We start from the raw sequence: 21098 nt of genomic DNA, 5'->3' as shown, positions 1-21098 counted from the left end.
TTGTTCAGAGAACATTCCTTGTGTAATTTTAAACCTCTTAAATTTCTAGAGACTTGCTTCGTAGACCAGCACGTGAATTTTCCACGTGCACTGGAAAAGAATGTGTATTCTGGGGCACCTGGGTGGTTCAGTCAGGTAAGCGACTGGTTAAGTGACTGACTTGATTTTAGCTCAGGTCGTGATCTCAGGGTCTCGAGATCAAGCCCTGCCTCAGGCTCTACACTGGATGTGGAGCATGCTTAAGATTCTTTCTCTCCCTCTCTTCCTCCACCACCCCCTGCTTGTGTGCACATGCTCTCTCTCTCTTAAGAAAATGTATTCTGCTACTGTTGGGTGTAATGTTTTATAAATGGCACATAAGTCAAGTTGGTTGATACTGCAACTCAAGGCTTCTATATCTTTACTGATTTTCTATCTACTTGTTCCATCAATTAGGGAGAGAGGAGTGTTGAAATAATCCACAAATAATGGATTTATGTATTTCTCCTTTTATCTGCCAATTTTTTCCTTATGTTTATTGTATTTTTATTATTGCGTGCCTATGCAATTAGGATTGTTATGTTTTCTTGATAAAGTGACCCTTTTTGTCATTATGAAATGTCTCTCTTTATTTCTAACAGTATTTTTTTGCCTTCGGGTCAGCTTCCTCTGATGTCAATTTAGCAATTCTACTTTTGTTTTTTTTTTTTTTTTAAGATTTTATTTATTTATTTGACAGAGAGAGAGATAGTCAGCGAGAGAGGGAACACAAGCAGGGGGAGTGGGAGAGGAAGAGGCAGGCTCCCAGCAGAGGAGCCTGATGTGGGGCTCGATCCCAGAACACCGGGGTCACGCCCTGAGCCAAAGGCAGACGCTTAACAAATGAGCCACCCAGGCGCCCCAGCAATTCTACTTCCTTACAATTAGTGTTTATGTAGCTAACATTTACCATCCTAGTATCTTAATCTATATGACTTGCTTAAAGAATGTTTCTTGTAGACACCGTATGAATACACCTTACTTTTTAAACCAGTTTAATAATCTCTACCTTTAATTGGTATATTCAGGCTATATAAATTTTTTATAATTATTTTTATAGCTGGCTCTAATGTGATCAGCTTGCTATTGGTTTTCTGTTTGTGTCATTTGCCCTTCATAACATTTTTTTTCTATTTCTGTGCCTTCTTTGGTTGAATATTTTTTTGAATTTATTTTGTCTTCTCTATTGGCTTACTACTAATACCTATTTTTACTTATTTTTTATTGTGATATGTTAGTCACCATACAGTACATCATTAGTTTTTGATGTAGTGTTCCATGATTCATTGTTTGCGTGTAACACCCAGTGCCTCATGCAATACGTGCCCTCCTTAATACCCGTCTCCGGGCTAGCCCATCCTCCCCACTCCCCTCCCCTCTAAAACCCTCAGTTTGTTTCCCAGAGTCTATAGTCTCTCATGGTTCATTTCCCCTTCTGTTTACCCCCCCTTTCATTTTTCCCTTCCTTCTCCTACAGATCTCCCTGCTATTCCTTATGTTCCACAAATGAGTGAAACCATATGATCATTGTCTTTCTCTGCTTGACTTATTTCACTTAGCATAATCTCCTCCAGTCCCACCCATGCTGATGCAAATGTTGGGTAATCGTTCTTTCTGATGGCTGAGTAATATTCCATTGTATATATGGACCACATCTTCTTGATCCATTTGTCTGTTGAAGGACAACTTGGCTCCTTGCACAGTTTGGCTATTGTGGACAATGCTGCTATGAACATTGGTGTGCACATGGCCCTTCTCTTCACGATGTCTGTATCTTTAGGGTAATAACTCTTTTTAAAAATTGTTTAGTTGTTCCTCTGGGGTTTATAATATACATCATTAACTTGTTATAGTCTGTTTTCAAATAATATAGTATTTGATTTATTACCACTTCACATAAAATATAAGAACATATTCTAGATATGCATACTGAAGTGAATTGGACTATAAGAGCATAAAATCTAGGACTTGTTCTACAGATATTTCAACAGCAAAATTGGAATAAAGCAGGAGTGGCAAAATCTTGATGTGTGCTGAATTGGCTGGTGGGAGCTCATAATTATACTCTTCTAGCTTTTATATATATTTGAAATCTTCAGGAACATTTTGATGAATTTTTTTTTTAAAGATTTTATTTATTTATTTGACAGAGATAGAGACAGCCAGCGAGAGAGGGAACACAAGCAGGGGGAGTGGGAGAGGAAGAAGCAGGCTCACAGCGGAGGAGCCTGACGTGGGGCTCGATCCCATAACGCCGAGATCACGCCCTGAGCAGAAGGCAGAGGCTTAACCGCTATGCCACCCAGGTGCCCCTTGATGAATTTTTTTAAGGCCTAGAAATTTTTATAAGTGATTTCACAATTTTATTTTCAAATGAATACTGAAAATCAAAGAGAAAAAGGAAAAGAATGTCAGGGGAAAAAGAGAAGGAAGCAGAAGAGGAGAAGAGGCAGGGCCAGAGTGACTTACCTATCAGGCTCTATGCTTCTCTATCAGTGGTAGGAGATTTGAGTTTTATTAATTTGTCCTTTAGCTCAAAGGGAATGTCTTAGTGTGCTCCCATACTGTTGTACCCCTAAAAATATCCCCAGTGTAGCAGGCCTCTACATATTTATGGAGCTTTTCTCCCATATTCTGACATGCATTCACAATACTTGCCATTTCCTGTTCTCTAGATTTGGTTAGCATGCTTCCATCAATACGGTGGACCAGCGTGATGTTCTGAGGAGTGTCAAGATGATATTATTTTCATACTGTATTGTAAAGAGAAGAGTTAACATAGCTTTGAAGCAAGATTTGGGATGTATACAGGCATACTTCATTTTCTTTGTTTGCTTTTCTTTACAGTACTTTGCAGATAACTGCCTTCCTTTTCTTTTCTTTTCTTTTCTTTTCTTTTTTTTTTTTTTTTTAACAAATTGGTTTGTGGCAACCCGGCACTGAACAAATCTGTCAGCACCATTTTTCTAACAGCATTTGGTCACTTCATGTCTCTGTGTCACATTTTGGTAATTCTTGTAGTATTTTTTTTTAAGATTTTATTTATTTATTTGACAGAGACAGCCAGTGAGAGAGGTAATACAAGCAAGGGGAGTGGGAGAGGAAGAAGCAGGCTCCCAGTGGAGGAGCCTGATGTGGGGCTCGATCCCAGAATGCTGGGATCACGCCCGGAGCCAAAGGCAGACGCTTAACGACTGCGCCACCCAGGCGCCCCAATTCTTGTAGTATTTTAAACTTTTCCATTATCATATTTGTTATGATGATCTGGGATCGGTGATCTTCAGTGTTACTGTTGTAATTGTTTTGGGGTGTCATGAACCCGTATTCATTTAAGATGGTGAATTTAATTGATAATGTTTTGTGTTTTCTGGCTGATCCACTGACCATCCACTCCCTTATCTTTCTCCCTCTTTTTGGGCCTCCCTATTCCCTGAGACACAACAAAATTGAAATTAGGCTAATTAGTAACCCTACAATGGCCTCTAAGTGTTCAAGTGAAAGGAAGAGTTGCGCGTCTCTCATTTTAAATCAAAAGCTGGGAATGGTTAGGCGTAGTGAGGAAAGCATGTTGAAAGCTGAGACAGACCAAAAGCTAGACCTATTGTGCCGAACAGTGAAGTTGTGAATGCAAAGGAAAAGTTCTTAAAGAAAATTGAAAGTGCTACTCCAGTGAACACACGAATGAAATAAAGTAAAACAGCTTTATCTCACTTCTCTTCCTGAGTGCTTTCTCCTGCACCACGGGGGAATATTCCAAGCATGTTTCACATGACTTCTTAGAGAAGTCACAGGGGATGACACCACAGTGGAAACTTGCTCATTAATATACTCCTTGTTGTGCTTCCCAAATAAACTAACTCTACCTAAATCCTGGTCTCAGTGTCTGCTTTTTGGAGGACCCAAATTAAGACAATAGGTAAGACAATATATGTTTGTTTTAAGGAGGCTAAGTTCTCCCCACTAATCTTGAAATACTTGACTGATCCAGCCCCAGTGAACTCAACTAACATAAAATAACAATGCAACTTTTCCTTAAATTAGAAATATTGCAGGTGTGACTTCTTGTAAAAATATACAAGTAAAATAATGTGACTCTAACAAATTAATTTTAAAATGTAACGCAGAATCTTAATTTACCAGTAAAACAGTGAACAATGGCTTATTCAAAAAAAATAAATCGGGACAATTGGCTAGCCAATTGAAAAAACATATGGTTGGATTCCTATTTCATTCCTTATAACAAAATAAATTCTACATTTAAATATACAACTGAAGCCAACATAATCACAGAAAATAAAAAGGATTCTCTTAAAGTAATCGTAAGCAAAAATATAAAACCCATTAAATAGAATATTAGATCAATACATTTGACTATAATCAAATTTAACCTTTTTTTGTTGATGTTGTTATTTTTACAAAAATAATTTCAAAAGAGAATCAATAAATGGGAGCAGTTGCCTTTTGTCTCTGTATGGGTATATATGCTTAAAACATGTGAATCTTTCTCTGACTTATCTTCTAAAGCCAGATTTAATCAGATTGTCTTCTTGGTTCATCATTCCCTGTTTCTATGGCTGCACTAGACAGCCTTTTTCTCTTTCTCTCTCTGGCTGATACATTGTTAGACTCTCTCCTCATCTATTCTTGGAGTGCATTAAAGAGATGACCACAAAGTGATGGGAGCACACAAGTAGAACACCTAATGTTTCACAAGGAAATGCTTTTCCAAAGATAAGATGTTTGACCTCTACTGAGAGAAAAATAGGAGTTTCCTAGGGCAAGGGAATGGGGGAAGGTGGTAAACAGCATTTTGTTTTGGGAATGGGAATTACATGTATAGATGTGCAGTCGTGACATAGCCAAGTATTCAAAATAGAAAATAGCCAGAGGATGCAACATGTGCAGAGCACAATGGAAAATGATATCAGAAAGGTTGTTTGACTCCATTTACAAAGAGTGGCATTCGGAAGTTATCTGGACCATATACAGAAGGTGTCTGATTAGACATGTGTTTTCAAGAGAAAGGATTTCCAAAAACACTGAGAATAGACTGAGGAGAAGACAAATTGGGAACAAAAACTGGGCAGTACCAAAGGGAACATTATAAATGCACATATTTTAAATATTCACAGTTGAATTTTGAGCGAGAACTGCTTTGAATATTTAAAATATGTGCATTTATAAGCTCCCTTTAGTACTGCCCAGTTTTTGTCCCCAATTTGTCTGAATGGGAAGAAATCAGAGAGGGAGACAAACCATATGAGACTCTTGACTCCGGGAAACAAACTAAGGGTTGTGGAAAGGGAGGTGAGTGGGGGGATGGGGTAACTGGGTGATGGGAATTAAAGAGGGCACACGATATGATGAGCACTGGGTGTTATATTCAACTAACGAATCATTGAATGTTATATGGAAAACTAAGGTTGTACTATACCTTGGCTAGTGGAATTAAAACAAATTAATTAATTAATTAAAAAAGACAAAAGTATTACTTTTCCTTTTCCTAATTAATTTAATGCAATTAATCCATTCAAATTAATTACTTCATTCATCAAATAGTTATTCTGTATTAGACATTGTTCTAGGTATTGGGATATAATAGCAAAACAGATAAAAACAACCTTGACCTCATAGAGATTATATTCTGATATTCAAAGCAAATACCTCACAAGCATACCCAAACTGCCAAATTAAAGCAAAGAGAGCAGACAACACTGGCTAGGAAGCACAGAAGGAATAGGGTCAGGAGTTTTTATTAAACGAACAATTTGTTTACACTTTAACAAAAATTCATTTCTTTCTCTCTTTTGGTTATCAAATAAACCCAAGAGGTTGGGTGGAATAAACATTATTATCATTTCCCTTTTCAGATTTTGGAGCAGAATGTTAGAAACATATGAGTAATTTCTTCTTCTTACATCTCTTTTAATAGCAGTGGGCACTGTCGCTACGGGGAATCCCATCCTGCACATATCCATCTTCTGGGCACTGATGGGATGTCCCATTGCACCACTCTGGAGAGTTACATTTATTGACCTGATGTCTACAGAGTTCCCTGAACTTGGCAGTCTCTTTGTTCTGTGCTTATCATTGGGGAAACATTTCCATGACTCCAAATCCTAGTCCCAGTCAAAATCACATAAGTACCCAACTGCTGATAAATGGAACATCAAGTTCTTAACCGACTGAGCCACCCAGGCGCCCCTGGAACAGGAAGTTCTTGTCAACAACAAGAAATACATTTTCTGGACCTTTGAGAAGTTATTTTGGAAGTAAATGAAGTCTGGATCCTCAGATGCCTGTCTCCTGCCTTTCTGATGAGTCATATTTGTGCTCACAAAAAACAAAACAAAACAAAAAGATAAAAAACCAGAAAGAGGACTAATTTGGAGGAAATGGAGCTTTATTTGCTGCTTAAAACAATGAACAGTAGATAGGAAGGTGTTAGGAATTACCTTTGCTTAATGGCAATGTTTCTGATGTTTCTGATACTGACAAAAGGGAAGGTCCCTGCATTTCTCTGTATACTGTCAGAAATGTCCTCAGCTTCAGGCATGTAGTAACATTTCCACTGCCAAGAGACTAAAACTTATGCATGGGATATTAAATTAGAGGCATTTTCCTAACCTGAAGACTGAGCCTTAGTCTCCTTGGGGCAAAAAGGTTTTCTAAGGTACATAAATACAGCAGTTGACAGTAAAAACAAAACAGACAAAATAAGACTCACAACTAGTAGCAAGAAAACTTTTTTGACAGATGCTGGGCCACTGTCAACACTACCTCCATAGCCTCTGTGCAGGCAATAGGGTGGGGACCACCCATAGCCACAGTGGCAGTGATGTTTATTATTGCAGACCCCCCTCATGTTGCAGGTCTCACCCAGGCAGACTTGTGACAAGAGAGACAAACTGACACACTTCTTGTGTATGCAGATCTTTCCTGGACCACACATGGTGCCATCTTTTACTTCACCAACATCAGGTGTGTCCATTCCTAAATGATAGTCAATACTCCAGCAGGTGACACCATTGATGTGAGTTTGCCGCAAAGTAGAGTGATCTCTCAGATGGGGAATGTCTCTCACATTCTCACACTGAACTCTCCCACAAAAGATATCGGAGGTATTACATTTTAGGTATGTTGTGCCATTTCTACCACAGTGGCCGAAACGGTTTCCTAGGGAGTTGATTTCTTTATAGCAACTCTGAGATGCACTCTTTGCTCCTTCACCAAAAATCTCCCTGCACTGTTCGTCATGGCTATTACATCTCTTTTGATAGCAGTAGGCATTGTCACCACAGGGAATCCCATCCTGCACATATCCATCTTCTGGGCACTGATGGGATGTCCCATTGCACCACTCTGGAAGGTCACATTTATTGACCTGATGTCTACAGAGTTCCCCCGATGGTACAAATTTACAGTCTTTGCAACAAAGCCCAAAAGCACAAACAGCCCCAGGCCTCAGAGTGCAATTCAACAGACAACAGGGATCTTGTTCACACTGCTTTATAGATCCACAGTCACATTCCTCTTCTCCTTCAACTATAGCGTTCCCACAGCGCTTCAACATAAAGACTTCCCCTGGACGTGGAATATTGTGCAGACATGATCCCTGGTTTAAAGTGGTTTTTGTAAAATCTATATAACTGCAATTGGTGAATTTCTCTGCTGGTACTCTGATAGCATTCATGATGCAACCACTTTGCTCACACAAACAGAATTCTTCATCATGCTGCATACCCAAAGTATGGCCTAACTCATGGGCTACAGTGAGGGCAAAAAGAGACCAGGAGTCTCCTTGGAAATTATTAACCCCACAATCAATAGGAGGACGACATATTCCTGCAACATAGGCTATACCAAGTACACTTATAAGTGAATTTTTTATGAAAAAATGTGCAACATCATACTGTAGCTGGGAAAGATTGATTTGTTTCCACTGAGAGAAATCCTTCAGAACCTGTTCTATGCTTATCATTGGGAAAATATTTCCTTGATTCCAAATCTCAATCCCAATCAAAATCACATAAGTACCCAACTGTTGATAAATGGAGTCCACTATGTTGACAACAAGAAATACATCCTCCTGCACCATTGAGAAGTTGCTTTGAGAATAAATTAAGAAATTGTGATCTACCACCACAACCAGCTCCAGAAACCATGAGTGGGTCCACCATTTATCATTAGAATTTTGTTTCAAAGTTGACTTCTTAACCTCTTCAAATTTCAGCTGTTGGAGTGCTATCTCCTTCTTTGTTAAGCCACATCTCATAGGCGGGAATTGTGTCCCATTAGTGTTTATCTCATAAACCAAGTGTTCAAATTTGGTAGAGTACCTGATGGGCTCAATTTCATAAGCAAGGTCATTAATCTGTAGCATTCCCCGAAAACCTCCGGAACAGGTACTGAGGGCAACCATGGACTCAGGGATTCCTTCCACATAACCATGATAGTAGCAGTCATCAGGAACAAAAGGCTGATCCTGGCGGAGGGCATGCTGGTCCGTGTGTGTGAACACCGGGAGGTGTCTGGAAACCAAGAGCTTCTTGACCCTCATATGGACAACGTGTCTCCAGCTCCCAAACTGAAGGCTGTAGGAGAGCCAGCCTGAAGTCTTTGCACTTCTGCCCCTACCAGTCACTTTCATGGGGGTCACCACTTCTGGGGATCTGAGGTATCGGAAGGGCCCAGCTTGAGAGAAGCCAGAAGGGGACAGAGATATTCCAACCCAGAACAGCAGGAGAACGACTCTCATGAGCACCTCAGCCTCACCAGCCACCATTATGGAGCTGCCATTACAGAGCCATCTGTCCAGAGAAAAAGCATGAGGCACTGCTGGTCTGGCTGCTCCAAATTGGTCATTGTGTAGAGCTGACCTTTAAGGATCTGTGTCCTGGCAGAGTTGGGCATCAGAGCTGCAGTGCTAAAAGTGAAAATAAAAAGGTGAGGAGGTGGTGGGATTGGGTAAGGAAAGTGGGAAAGAATCAAATGGCAAAAAAGCAATTAATGAATTAAGAAAATGCTTTGGATTTTCTTTCAATAAATGGAGGTGGGAATTTAGAGGGGTATAGTAGATAAGACAATATTGGCCATGTGTTGATAATTGTGAAAGTCGGATGATAGGTACTTGGGTTTTCATTATACAATTATCTCAATCCATGTAGGTGGTAGGAAAGTCTCCACAATAAAAAGTTAAAGCAAAACTAGAGTAGGACGCCTCTATATCTCAAGCTGCCCAAGACCATGTTGATTTATGACTGTTGCCCCTGCATAACTATTGATACTTGCCCTTTTTGACTATCAAAACTGGAGAGATCCAAAACAGTCACAGTTATTATGTCAGTTAGCATTGGTCTTATTATTTGCTTTATTCTTTACCGCAAGTTATTTACTTGTCTCCTGGCTGTATTCGCCTTCTTTACTCTACTGGACTGCAAGGACAGTGAGTGCTGGATTTATGATTTTAACTCATTTTAGTATGCTCTATAATGCCTAGTATAGTTCTTTATACAATGAAAAAAAGGGCGGGGAGGGTGCTGGAGTACTTGGATTATAGATGAATGCTACTTTAAATGTATTTGTATTTGATTATTATTTTTAGAAGAGGAAAAAGATTCATAAAAAGCTGGCATCTTTTAAAAGAATGGGGAGAACAACACTTATCTGTAAGAGAATATCAGACAAAAGAAAATGCCTCATGAAAAGAAAATGAGAATCTATAAAGTTTAAAGGCTTGGGAAGAGGAACACTTGTCTTCTTGGGGCAGAGTCACAGAGTGCCTGGAATTTTAGGATTGCCAGGGAAAATTCTTAGTGTTTGCTCAAATATATTTACCAACAGCTTTTGACAGTGGGTAATTTCTGTACCTGGCATGCACTGTGGCTAGCAACACTTACGCATTTCTATATGCGTTAAACAAGTATTTGTGTGTTTGGCGCATATGAAGTACAGGACATTGTGCTAGATACTAGGGATCTAAAATAAAAATAGAGGGCATTAAATAAATTACCAATTTAGTTTTGATAATTTTTGTTTGAAAAAATTCAGAAATTGTGGTATGAGCAAGAATGAGCTTTAAGGGGCCTGTAAGATTTTACTTAATATTTTTAAATGTTTTGTGCCCTTTTGCTGAGGAGAGTGTCTTTAGACTTCATCTAGTCTCAACTGAGTGACAAAAATGAGACTAAGAAGCACTGAGTTTGTGGGAAAACAGACAAGCAATCAGACCATTATAATATGATCTGAACCAGATTAATCTAAGGCTAATAAAGGTTATGATTTAGGGACTCTTAGTATATAGACCTCCATAAACCCTTGGGAGGTTTTTAGCAATGCGATTTATGAAAGTCATCAATACAAGAGTGTTCAAATTAGCCACTACACAGGAAAATTTGAAATGCCCTGAAATATTATAACTCCTATATAAAAGACTTGACAAAAGTTTTCTGAAATTCAATTATTTATGTAATTATTTTGTTACCAATAACAAGTTGTGAGGCTGAATTTTTTCAAACAAACAGAACAAAACCTGGATTAATTCTGTCACGTACTTTTTCCACTTCTATATCAAAACTACCATACATTACTGCAGGGGGAAAAAAATCTCAAAACAATGTGTGTGAAAAACTGGAATGGTTTGTCCTGGCTCCCCACCCTAAGAAATGGAGACCAGAAGTCAGCTGATATTTTAGACCCTCCTATGTTTTATTGCTCTTTTCTTCATTCTTCCGGACATTGCATTTACACATCCCTAATATTCTGAGTTTCCTCATTTATGTATAGTGTCAGCTGAAAATACATTCTGATTGCCTTTCAATCACAGACTTAGTCAACTAAGTAGGCTTCATCTTTTCCTTTTTGATATGTATTATTTAAGTTTATTATTTATTCTAGATTTGCTGTGCTGGTAGATAGGGAGGACATGTTGACCTGAACAATGTCCTTAACGTTAATCTGCCTTGAGAGCTTGAATCCATCTAATGGATAGGCACTTTATTCCAAGATGCAAATAGCTCACAAGGGAACAGCAAAGTTCATAGACAAATTCAACTATATGAAAACTTCCAAGAACACAGATTTCTGAGCTGGGTGAGATCCTAACTTCCAAATTTTCTCTCGGTAGCTTTCTTTGTATGTTTGTTATTTGTTATGGAGTGGAAATTGTTGTGGATGGGAGGCTGGAAAGTGAGAAGAGCCAATAGAAATAGTGTGTTGTATGGGGCGCCTGGGTGGCGCAGTCGTTAAGCGTCTGCCTTCGGCTCAGGGCGTGATCCCAGCGTTCTGGGATCGAGCCCCACGTCAGGCTCCTCCATTAGGAGACTGCTTCTTCCTCTCCCACTCCCCCTGCTTGTGTTCCCTCTCTCACTGGCTGTCTCTCTCTCCATCAAACAAATAAATAAAATATTTTTAAAAAAAGAAATAGTGTCTTGTAGAGAAGGCTGCTAAAGTCTATAAACCATGTCCTATCATTAATTTTTTCTTAAAGCTCATCTTGAGAGCAGACAACAATGGGAAAATTCTTCAAAGAATCTTTGAGCCATACTCATTGTCCTCATTATATTATTCCTAGGATTTCAGAGACCCAAACTCCTAAAGGAACATCCCTCTCCATTAATACCTTGAAGTAATGTCATTAAAAATCCATATTCTCTAACATTGTTGGAATCCCCAAATAGACAACAGTGCTCCTCTACATGTTTTATCAACTCTTCCTTTCCCTACAGCTATTTCAGATTCCTAAAGACCTCTACCTGTGCATCTCCCCTCTTACCCCATCATGTTATGTGCACTGTTTTCCCATCTGTCTGTCACCAATATCTGACTTGTTAGAGAGTCATGAAATCAATGTAATGGGTCCTGACCTGCAGTTTTTTTCTTTTAAAAAACTGAATAAAAACGTCAGAGGACATTCCTAGAAATTCCTTAGCAACTCATACATATGGTGCCAAAATTTGGAGGTGTTTGTGTATGTGTGGCCACTGGATCACAATATAAAATGGATTTCTTACTCTTCGACACAATAAAAAATCTATATCTGTAGTGATGCCAAATCTAAAGACAAAACGCTTTCTAGGATTTTTACCATTACACACCTATCTGAACCCACAGCCATTTCTACCTCTCTTCTATCCCACTCCATATCCCATCCCCAGCAGAAAAGTGATCCTTCTCCAGATTCAGTACCATACCACATCTCTTACCTACATGCAGACTGATTCTATTAATGTTCCCTACTTTCAACTCTATTTCATCTGTTCCTTATTGGCAGTTAGAGTAACCAACTCATTCTAGTTTACCGGGGACTGTCCTGGTCTTAAAACTGAAAGCCCCACATCCCGGCAATTCCTGCACTCAAGGCAAACTGGAACAGTTAGTCACTTTATCTGCAGCACCTTACCCCCCACCCACCCATGCTCAAAAAGGAAGACGAAACAAAAATTAAGAAACTTCACATATCCAACGTTCTACTCCGGGTGTCAACTCGTGCAGAGAGCCAAACTTGACAGATGACTTACCAGCAGAAGAAACATTGTTTTCTTGGCTTTTTCTTTCTTGATGGTTTGTACCACACTTACGAATGAGCACAGATTGGTAGTTGACCTCACATAAGAAAGGAACACAGAAGCCGTCCTCATTTTATCTCTGAGGGGACAAAGTTCTAGACTTAGTTGCTTAGCAACAAGGATCTTCCGCTTCAGAAACAATTGGCTGTCATGGATATCTTGCTCTGGCTCCCTGATTTCTATACAACTTTGATATAATTAGAATTGGATAGCCTCCTCAGCTCCATTCTATGTCCTCCTACACTGTAGCTTCATTTCTGCTTCATGATTTGGCTCATGCGACTGTGTTGGCCTAGACTGTGTAATCACTTTTCACAATGGAACTGAATTATATAGTAACTTTGTAGGTCAAGATCAAATTCTACATTGAGTATCAAATATTTTCTAAATAAACTAGACAACATTAATATACTATACTTCCCTTTATAATTACCATATTCAGTACTTTTTATTATAGTTTATAATCTTGCTATCATATTGTTTTATATGTCAGTTTTAAAAATTGTATCTCCTATTAAATTATGGTTTTGAGAAAAATATTCTCGAAATCTTTTGCTAGAAAATTTATGACACAGTATTTGGCAAAATATATAATCTATAAGATGACTTTAATTACATAAATATTACGCAGAATAGAAATTCAGTAAAATATTACTGCTAACTCTGTGTAGATTCTATTTTAAAAGGATTCTTGGCCAATGAATCTTGCTACCTGCTAATTTAACCAGCAGATTCAGAGCTCTATAACTATTAAGTAGAAGCATTTTTAATGACGGTCCTTTTCTATTTCCTCTCCGAAAAAGTTTCTTCTATTCATGCTGGATTTCTCAGAAATCTGCTGTAGGAGTGCTGACAATACTGTCTCCATCTTTGGCCCTTATCCTGTCCATAGGCCTGCAATGACCTCCCTTGGGGCTCCAAGTTCCAGGTCTTGTGTAGGTTAATGTATGCCCTGACCAGAATATGGGAAGCCTTCTGATCTTTCCTCTGGTGCACAGATGGCACAATTTTAGATAATTGCCCTTTGCTCTATAAAATCTGTGGGTTATTGGTGCTATTGTAAATGAAATGGATTCCCTAATTTCTCTTTCTTCAGTCTCATTATTCGCGTATAGAAATGCAACTGATTTCTGAGCATTGAGTTTGCATCCCGCCACATTACTGAATTGCTCTATAACTTCTAGTAGTTTGGGGGTGGATTCTTTTGGATTTTCCATGTAGAGTATCATGTCATCTGCGAAGAGAGACAGTTTGACTTCTTCTTTGCCGATTTGGATACCTTTTATCCCTTTTTGTTGTCTGATTGCTGTTGCAAGGACTTCTAGTACTGTGTTGAATAATAATGGCGAGAGTGGGCATCCTTGTCATGTTCCTGATCTTAAGGGAAAGGCTTTCCGCTTTTCCCCATTGAGAATGATATTTGCTGTAGGCTTTTCATAGATGGTTTTTATGAAATTGAGGAATGTACCCTCTATCCCTACACTCTGAAGGGTGTTAATCAGGAAAGGATGCTGTATTTTGTCAAATGCTTTTTCTGCATCTATTGAGAGGATCATATGGTTCTTGACTCTTTTCTTGTTGATATAATCTATCACACTGATAGATTTGTGAATGTTGAACCACCCTTGCATCCCAGGGATGAATCCCACTTGGTCATGATGGATAATCCTTTTAATGTACTGTTGGATCCTATTAGCTAAGATCTTTTTGAGAATTTTGGCGTCCATATTCATCAGGGATATCGGTTTGTAATTCTCCTTTTTGATGGGGTCTTTGCCTGGTTTGGGGATCAAGGTAATATTGGCCTCATAGAATGAGTTTGGTAGTTTTCCTTCTGTTTCTATTTTTTTAAACAGCTTCAGGAGAATAGATATTATTTCTTCTTTGAATGTTTGGTAGAATTCCCCAGGGATTCCATCAGGCAAACAATTATCATATGGTTTCACTCATTTATGGAACATAAGAAGTAGGAAGATTGGTAGGAGAAGAAAGGGAAGAAGAAAGGGGGGGTAAACAGAAGGGGGAATGAACCATGAGAGACTATGGACTCTGGGAAACAAACTGAGGGCTTCAGAGGGGTGGGGGGTGGTGGGAATGGGATAGGCTGGTGATGGGTATTAAGGAGGGCACGTATTGCATGGTGCACTGGGTGTTATACGCAAGTAATGAATCATGGAACTTTACATCGGAAACCGGGGATGTACTGTATGGTGACTAACATAATATAATAAAAATATTATTATAAAATATTTTTTAAAAAATAAAAATAAAATAAAAATAAAATCTGTGGGTTAAGGGGCTCCTGGGTGGCACAGCGGTTAAGCGTCTGCCTTCGGCTCAGGGCGTGATCCTGGCATTCTGGGATCAAGCCCCACATCAGGCTCCTCCGCTATGAGCCTGCTTCTTCCTCTCCCACTCCCCCTGCTTGTGTTCCCTCTCTCACTGGCTGTCTCTATCTCTGTCAAATAAATAAATAAAATCTTTTAAGAAAAAATCTGTGGGTTAAGGTCCTGAGTTTGCGGAGAACAGCTGCACAATACCAGGATCGTTCGTGTTTTGTGGGGTTTTTTTTAATTCTTTATTTAAATTCAATTTGGTTAATGTATAGTGCACTGTTAGTTTCAGGGGTAGAATTCAGTGATTCATCAGTTGCATATAACACCCAGTGCTCATTCCATCAAGTGCCGTCCTTAATGCCCATAACACTGTTACTCCTCCCCCTTACCCACCTCCCCTCCAGCAGCCCTCAGTTTGTTCCCTAGAGGATTGTTTACTGTCCCTCCCCCACTTTCTCACATCTGCTTAGGAGGTTCCTTTTCATAAACTGTTTCATTCATCCAGGCAAAAGTAGAGACATCCCTGTCTTTTTTTTTTTTTTTAGATTTTATTTAAATTCAAGTTAGTTAACATATAGTGTATTATTAGTTTCAGGGGTAGAATTTAGTGATTCATCAGTTGCATACAAAACCCAGTGCTCATTACATCAACTGCTCTCCTTAATGCTCATCATCCAACTACCCCATCCCTCCACCAACCTCCCGTCCAGCAACCCTCAGTTTGTTCCCTATAGTTCTCTTATGGGTGGCCTCCCTCTGTTTTCATGTTGTTTTATGTCTCCTTCCCTTTCTCTATGTTCGTCTGTTTTGCTTCTTAAATTCCACATATGAGTGAAATCATATGATATTTGTCTTTTTCTGACTGACTTATTTTGCTTAGCATACTTTCTAATTCCATCCACGCCATTGCAAATGACAAGATTTCATTCTTTTTGATGGTTGATTAATAATCCATTCTCTGTGTGTGTGTGTATATATATATATATACATATACACACACCACATCCTCTTTACCATATATCAATTGATGGACATCTGGGCTCTTTCCATATTTTGGCTATAGTGGACATTGCTGCTATAAACATGGGGGTGCATATACTCATTTGAATTATTATTTTTGTATCCTTTGGATAAATACCTCGTAGTGCAATTGCTGGGTCATAGGGTAGTTCTATTTTTAACTTTTTTAAAAATTTTAAATTCAATTAGCCAACATACAGTTTTGGTATAGTGCTCAATGATTCATTAGTTGCGTTTAACACCAAGTGCTAATCACATCACATGCCCTCCTTAATGCCCATCACCCAATGAACCCTTCTCCCCGCCCCCCATCTCCCTTTCTACAACCCTCAGGTTGTTTCCTGGACTCAAGAGTCTGTCATGGTTTGTCTCCCTCTTTGATTTCTTCCCATTCAGTTTTCCCTCCCTTCCCTATGATCCTCTGAGCTATTTCTTATATTCCACATATGAGTGAAACCATATCGTAATTGTCTTTCTCTGCTTGACCTATTTCACTTAGCATAATCCCCTCCAGTTCCACCCATGTCGATGTAAATGGTAGGTGTTTATCCTTTCTATGGCTGAACAATATTCCATTGTATATATCAACCTCATCTTCTTTATCCATTCATCAGTTGAAGGACCTCGTGGCTCCTCCACATTTTGGCTGTTGTGGACATTGCTGTTATGAACGTTGGGGTGCAGGTGCCCCTTCTTTACACTACATCTATGTCTTTGGGGTAAATACCCAATGATGCAATAGCCGGGTCAGAGGGTAGCTCTATGTTTAACTTCTTGGGCAACCTCCATACTATCTTCCAGAGTGGCGGTACACACTACTGTTCCCAATTCCTCCCGTTTTTTTCTCTTCCCTAGGTCCCCTGTGCTAGGACGCCCAACTCACTGAGCACAGCCTCCCCTGATGAGCACACCATTATTAGGTAATAACTCCCCACCCCCTCCCTGGGAAGGCTGTGACCCCAGTCCCTCTCTGCTCTCCGCAGGACCCCACTGCTAGAAAAGTTGCTGTTTGGGGGATCATCTTGCCTACCTCCCACCCAACTGCATCTTCTGTGGTCACAGGCTCCTTCACTCATGGGGCCAGCCTGGGCCTGGGCCCACTTGACAGGTGATCACTGGCTGCCACTGCTCTGGCTACTCCTGTCCCCAGCCTGCTGCTCCCAGGCCCTCCCAGGATGGCGCTTCACTTCCTCTGAGGTTGTGATCCCCAGGAAGGTGTCCCACAGGGTGGGTGGAACTGAGAGACAAGGCCAGCTCTCCTATAAGATTCACTTCAGGGGCCAAAGACATGTGCTTCACATGAAAATCAAGAAGAACCTGCTGCCCAGACATTTTCCTGTTATCACCGAGAATGACCAGGGCGCCATGCAGGATGACTATCCCTTTGTCCCTCGAGACTGCTACTACTACTGCTACCTGGAAGGGGTTCCCGGCTCCATGGGCACACTGGACACCTGCTACGGGGGTCTGCGTGGCATGCTGCAGGTGGATGACTTCACTTATGAAATAAAACCACTGGAGGCTTCTTCCGAATTTGAGCATGTGGTTTCTCTGCTTGTGTCAGAAAGAAGATCGTCAGAGGCTGAAAGGTGTACGATTGAAGAGCAAGATACAAATCAAGAATACGAAGAGGCAGTCCTTGCCGGAACTCCTAGAGCAGCCCCTGTGTATTTGTGGTGGCCACATAAGAAATACTTAAAAATCCACTACACAGTTGCTAGCTCATTATATGCTTTGAACACTAATATCACACGTATAGTAGAGAATGTAGTGATTTTCAACAACATAATACATACCATCTACAAACCAACTCTCTTAGATATCAACATACGTGTTTTGTGCATATGGGAGGGACATGATGAGGTGAATTTGTATGAATTCGCAAGTATTGCAGGTCTCATGTCTCATTTTGGTGTGTGGAAATACTGGGGTTGGTATGAAGATATTCCTCATGATACTTCAATGCTTCTTACAGGAGATAAGCTCTATGGGGCCTCATATTTTGGCCACCACGATGGAGTGTGCAACCCCAACTGGGGTGTGTCGTATGTATATATGGCAAGATATCACATATTTTGGTGTGCGTCTGTTGGAGCACATGCCCTAGCTCATAATTTGGGCATCGAGCATGATAAACCCGGTTGTCAATGCTTTCGAAGAAAGCACTGCCTCATGGCTCCTGAGCCTGATTTCTTGGATATGCTGAGCAATTGTACCTACGACAGAATACATCACAAGCTCACTATCTGGGATCCTTGTTTGAGCATACCACATGTACCGTACACCAATTATCCTTATGTAACTGGTCGTTGTGGTGACCTGACTGTAGATCAGAAGGAAGAATGTGACTGTGGCTCCTTAAAACAGTGCTCTACAGATAAGTGTTGCAAGAGCAATTGTATCCTCTCCCTTGGCAGTGATTGCAATGGAGGACCCTGCTGTGTTAACTGCAAATATGCTCAACCCGGATTGCTTTGCAGAGATATGCTTGGTATTTGTGATCTCCCAGAATACTGTGATGGGAGATCGCATAATTGTCCTAATGACTTTTACACCCAGGATGGAACCCCATGTTCAGCATTGGCTGTCTGCGTGAGAGGAAACTGCAGTGATCGTGATATGCAGTGCCAATCCCTCTTTGGCTACCAAATAAAAGATGCAGCACCAGTATGCTATGAAAAATTGAATGTAATAGGTGACCGATTTGGGAACTGTGGGGTGAAGTTGATACGAGGAGGAGGAAAACCTGTGAAATGTGAAGAAGATGATGTTCTTTGTGGATTGCTGCACTGTCGTGGTGTCGAAGAAATTCCTGGTGGAGGTGACCACACTACGTTTCGTCATATAATAGTACGTGATGTTAAGGAAGAGTTATGCTTTGGATACGATGCACACCATGGGACAGATCTGCCAGAAATGGGGCTTGTCGTGGATGGAGCCACATGTGGCCCAGGAAGATACTGTTTTCAACAGAATTGTACTTTTGTTCAAGACCTGGGGTTTGACTGCGATGTCAAGACATGTAATTTCCGAGGGGTGTGTAACAACAAGAAACATTGTCACTGTATGAGAGGTTGGAAACCCCCATCTTGTGAAGAGAGGGGAGCAGGTGGTAGTATAGATAGTGGCCCTCCACCTGACAAAGAATATGGACTTCGAGCCAAAATAATTTTTAATATGAACCATGCATTACTTCTACTGATTATTCGCTTACTTGCTTTATTGACTTCAGGCATCATTGGTGCCTTTCATCATTTAGAAGAGAAGGAAGAAGACACTAACTAAGCAAAATTACCTCCACGTAAGTAAATACTGACTGGAATGCGCTAGAAGGAGAAAATCGTATTGGCATGTACTGGGAGAAATGACGAGAATCACTCCAATGATTACATAATCCTAAAGCTACTCTGAGGTTGTCACCCTAAAATAAAATCACTTGCCAATTTAACTTGAGGTCTGCGGGGTTAAATTTATGTAACATTTCCTGTCTAGTCATAGTCTTCCTATTCCTATAGATGAAAGTAGAGACTCTTCAATACATTAAGATGTGGATTCCGGTGTTTTACAGATGCCCGTGGAGCAAATCTTGTTTGCACTGGGATGCACTTGTTTTAACCGGTTATTGGACCACTTCCCAATTGGTTATATACTAGATTTCTGTTACTTATTCATTTTGTTGCTCCTGGTAAACAAATAGCATTCAAAGGGACAGTTGGAAGATACGGTAAGACAGTAAGAACTTTTCCGTCAAGGCCCAGGGGTGCAAACAGATCTACCGCCTGCCAAGTAGCACTCTTGAACAAGGTCTTAGGCCGTGAGAGTTTCAAGGTCCATGCTACACTGGGAGATGAAATGCACTTGGCCAGGATTTTGTATCGATCCAAAGAAAGCACCCAGGAAGGGCCTGGAACATGTGATGCACTTAATACGTGCCGTTACTCATTATTACTCTTGGGCTATGCTAAACCTGAGGTATTCCAGTAGAAAGAGTTTGGCGTGGTGTGTTTATTAGAAATGAAACCGTCACAGGAGGAGCCGTGGATCACTGACTGATACATCATTGCTTAAGGCCTCTGATTACTGAAGTCGCAGTAACTCACATTTAAAATCTTAGGACTTGCCTGAGCACAGCCTGTCAGTCAAGTACTGGGTGGAACTGACTGTCTGATACATGTACAGAGAAATAATTTACACAAAAGGAAACCGGAAGCAGTCGCTTCAGATATCGTGCAAGAGAAGGAGAAGAGGGTCTCATAAGGGGCATGTGGTACATTCGTGCTGTGTAAATGCCTCAGACCTCAGATCCAATTCCTTTCGGAAAATACGCAGTACAGGTGAGAATAGCGCCAAAGGGACGGGGAAAGACACGGCAAGACAGACTCAACAAGGGTGCCACTCTGTGCCGTTGTAATCTGTCTGTCTTTTCTGGAGCTCTCTTACCTTCTTGTCCAGGGGGCGTATGTGGTAGAGTAGTCTGGATCTTCATCCACGACAGATCTGAGCCCCTGTTTACTACGCCCTTGTCAAACCTGTGTTCCTGCATTTGCACTCAGCACCAGTATCTACCGTCCACCAATGAATAAATCACGGGGAGAAAAGGCACAGCATAGGGAATCTAGTCAATGATGTTGTGATAGCGCTGTGTGGTGACAGATGGTAGCTGCAGTTGTGGGGAGCACGGGGGGGGGGGCGTATGGAGAAGTTCGATCACCCTAGTGTACACCTGAAAGTAATGTAACCTAGTGTGTCGACTGTCTCAAATACAGAAAACATTTTAAACCACATTAAGATACCACTACATAGCCACTGGGATGGAAAAAAAAAGGTGTTAAGACTGACAAAACCAAGGGCTGATGAGAATATGCAGCAACTTAAGTCTCATCTATGGCCGGTGGGGATGGAAAACTATAGAGTTCTTTGGAAAACATTTTGGTTGTTTCTTTTTCTTTTCTTTTTTTACTTGCTTAAAAGATTTTTATTTATTTTTGAGAGAGAGCATGAGTGGGGTGTGGGGGCAGAGGGAGAAGCAGATCCCTCCAGCCCCCATTGAGAAGGGAGCCCCATGTGGGGCTCAATCCAGGGACTGAGGAATCATGACCTGAGCCAAAGGCAGACACTTAACAGACTGAGCCACCAGTGCCCCCAGTTTGGTGTTTCT

The 21098-nt window shown here is 40.5% G+C and overlaps 3 protein-coding genes across 3 annotated transcripts in view; 2 read left to right on the top strand and 1 right to left on the bottom strand.

Annotated features, from left to right (window-relative positions):
- Positions 1-6312, top strand: part of MED6 (mediator complex subunit 6) — a 114714-nt gene extending 108402 nt beyond the window's left edge. Inside the window, exon 7 of the mRNA XM_087856069.1 lies at positions 5951-6312. Within this exon, the coding sequence (XP_087712195.1) occupies positions 5951-6010 (60 nt within the window). The 3' untranslated portion in view covers positions 6011-6312. The remainder of the gene's footprint in view (positions 1-5950) is intronic.
- A 328-nt stretch (positions 6313-6640) lies between these two features.
- LOC123799070 (disintegrin and metalloproteinase domain-containing protein 21) lies at positions 6641-8803 on the bottom strand. Its single transcript, XM_045807986.2, has one exon. It carries the CDS (start codon positions 8801-8803, stop codon positions 6641-6643), a length of 2163 nt encoding a protein of 720 aa, XP_045663942.1.
- A 7952-nt stretch (positions 8804-16755) lies between these two features.
- On the top strand, positions 16756-20196 carry LOC123798866 (disintegrin and metalloproteinase domain-containing protein 20-like). The gene has a single exon (XM_045807564.2). The coding sequence runs from the start codon at positions 17015-17017 to the stop codon at positions 19223-19225; it is 2211 nt and encodes a 736-aa protein (XP_045663520.2). The 5' UTR covers positions 16756-17014; the 3' UTR covers positions 19226-20196.
- The last annotated feature ends 902 nt before the right edge of the window (positions 20197-21098 follow it).

The sequence above is a fragment of the Ursus americanus genome, chromosome 26 (genome assembly GCF_024610735.1).
Source record: "Ursus americanus isolate L20-20 chromosome 26, mUrsAme1.1.p, whole genome shotgun sequence".
Taxonomy (NCBI): Eukaryota; Metazoa; Chordata; class Mammalia; order Carnivora; family Ursidae; genus Ursus; species Ursus americanus.
This window is presented reverse-complemented; position numbering and strand designations above follow the sequence as displayed.

Coding starts and splice junctions, on each gene's coding strand:
- LOC123798866 (XM_045807564.2), top strand. CDS start 17,015: ATGGGGCCAGCCTGGGCCTGGGCCCACTTGACAGGTGATCACTGGCTG.
- LOC123799070 (XM_045807986.2), bottom strand. CDS start 8,803: ATGGTGGCTGGTGAGGCTGAGGTGCTCATGAGAGTCGTTCTCCTGCTG.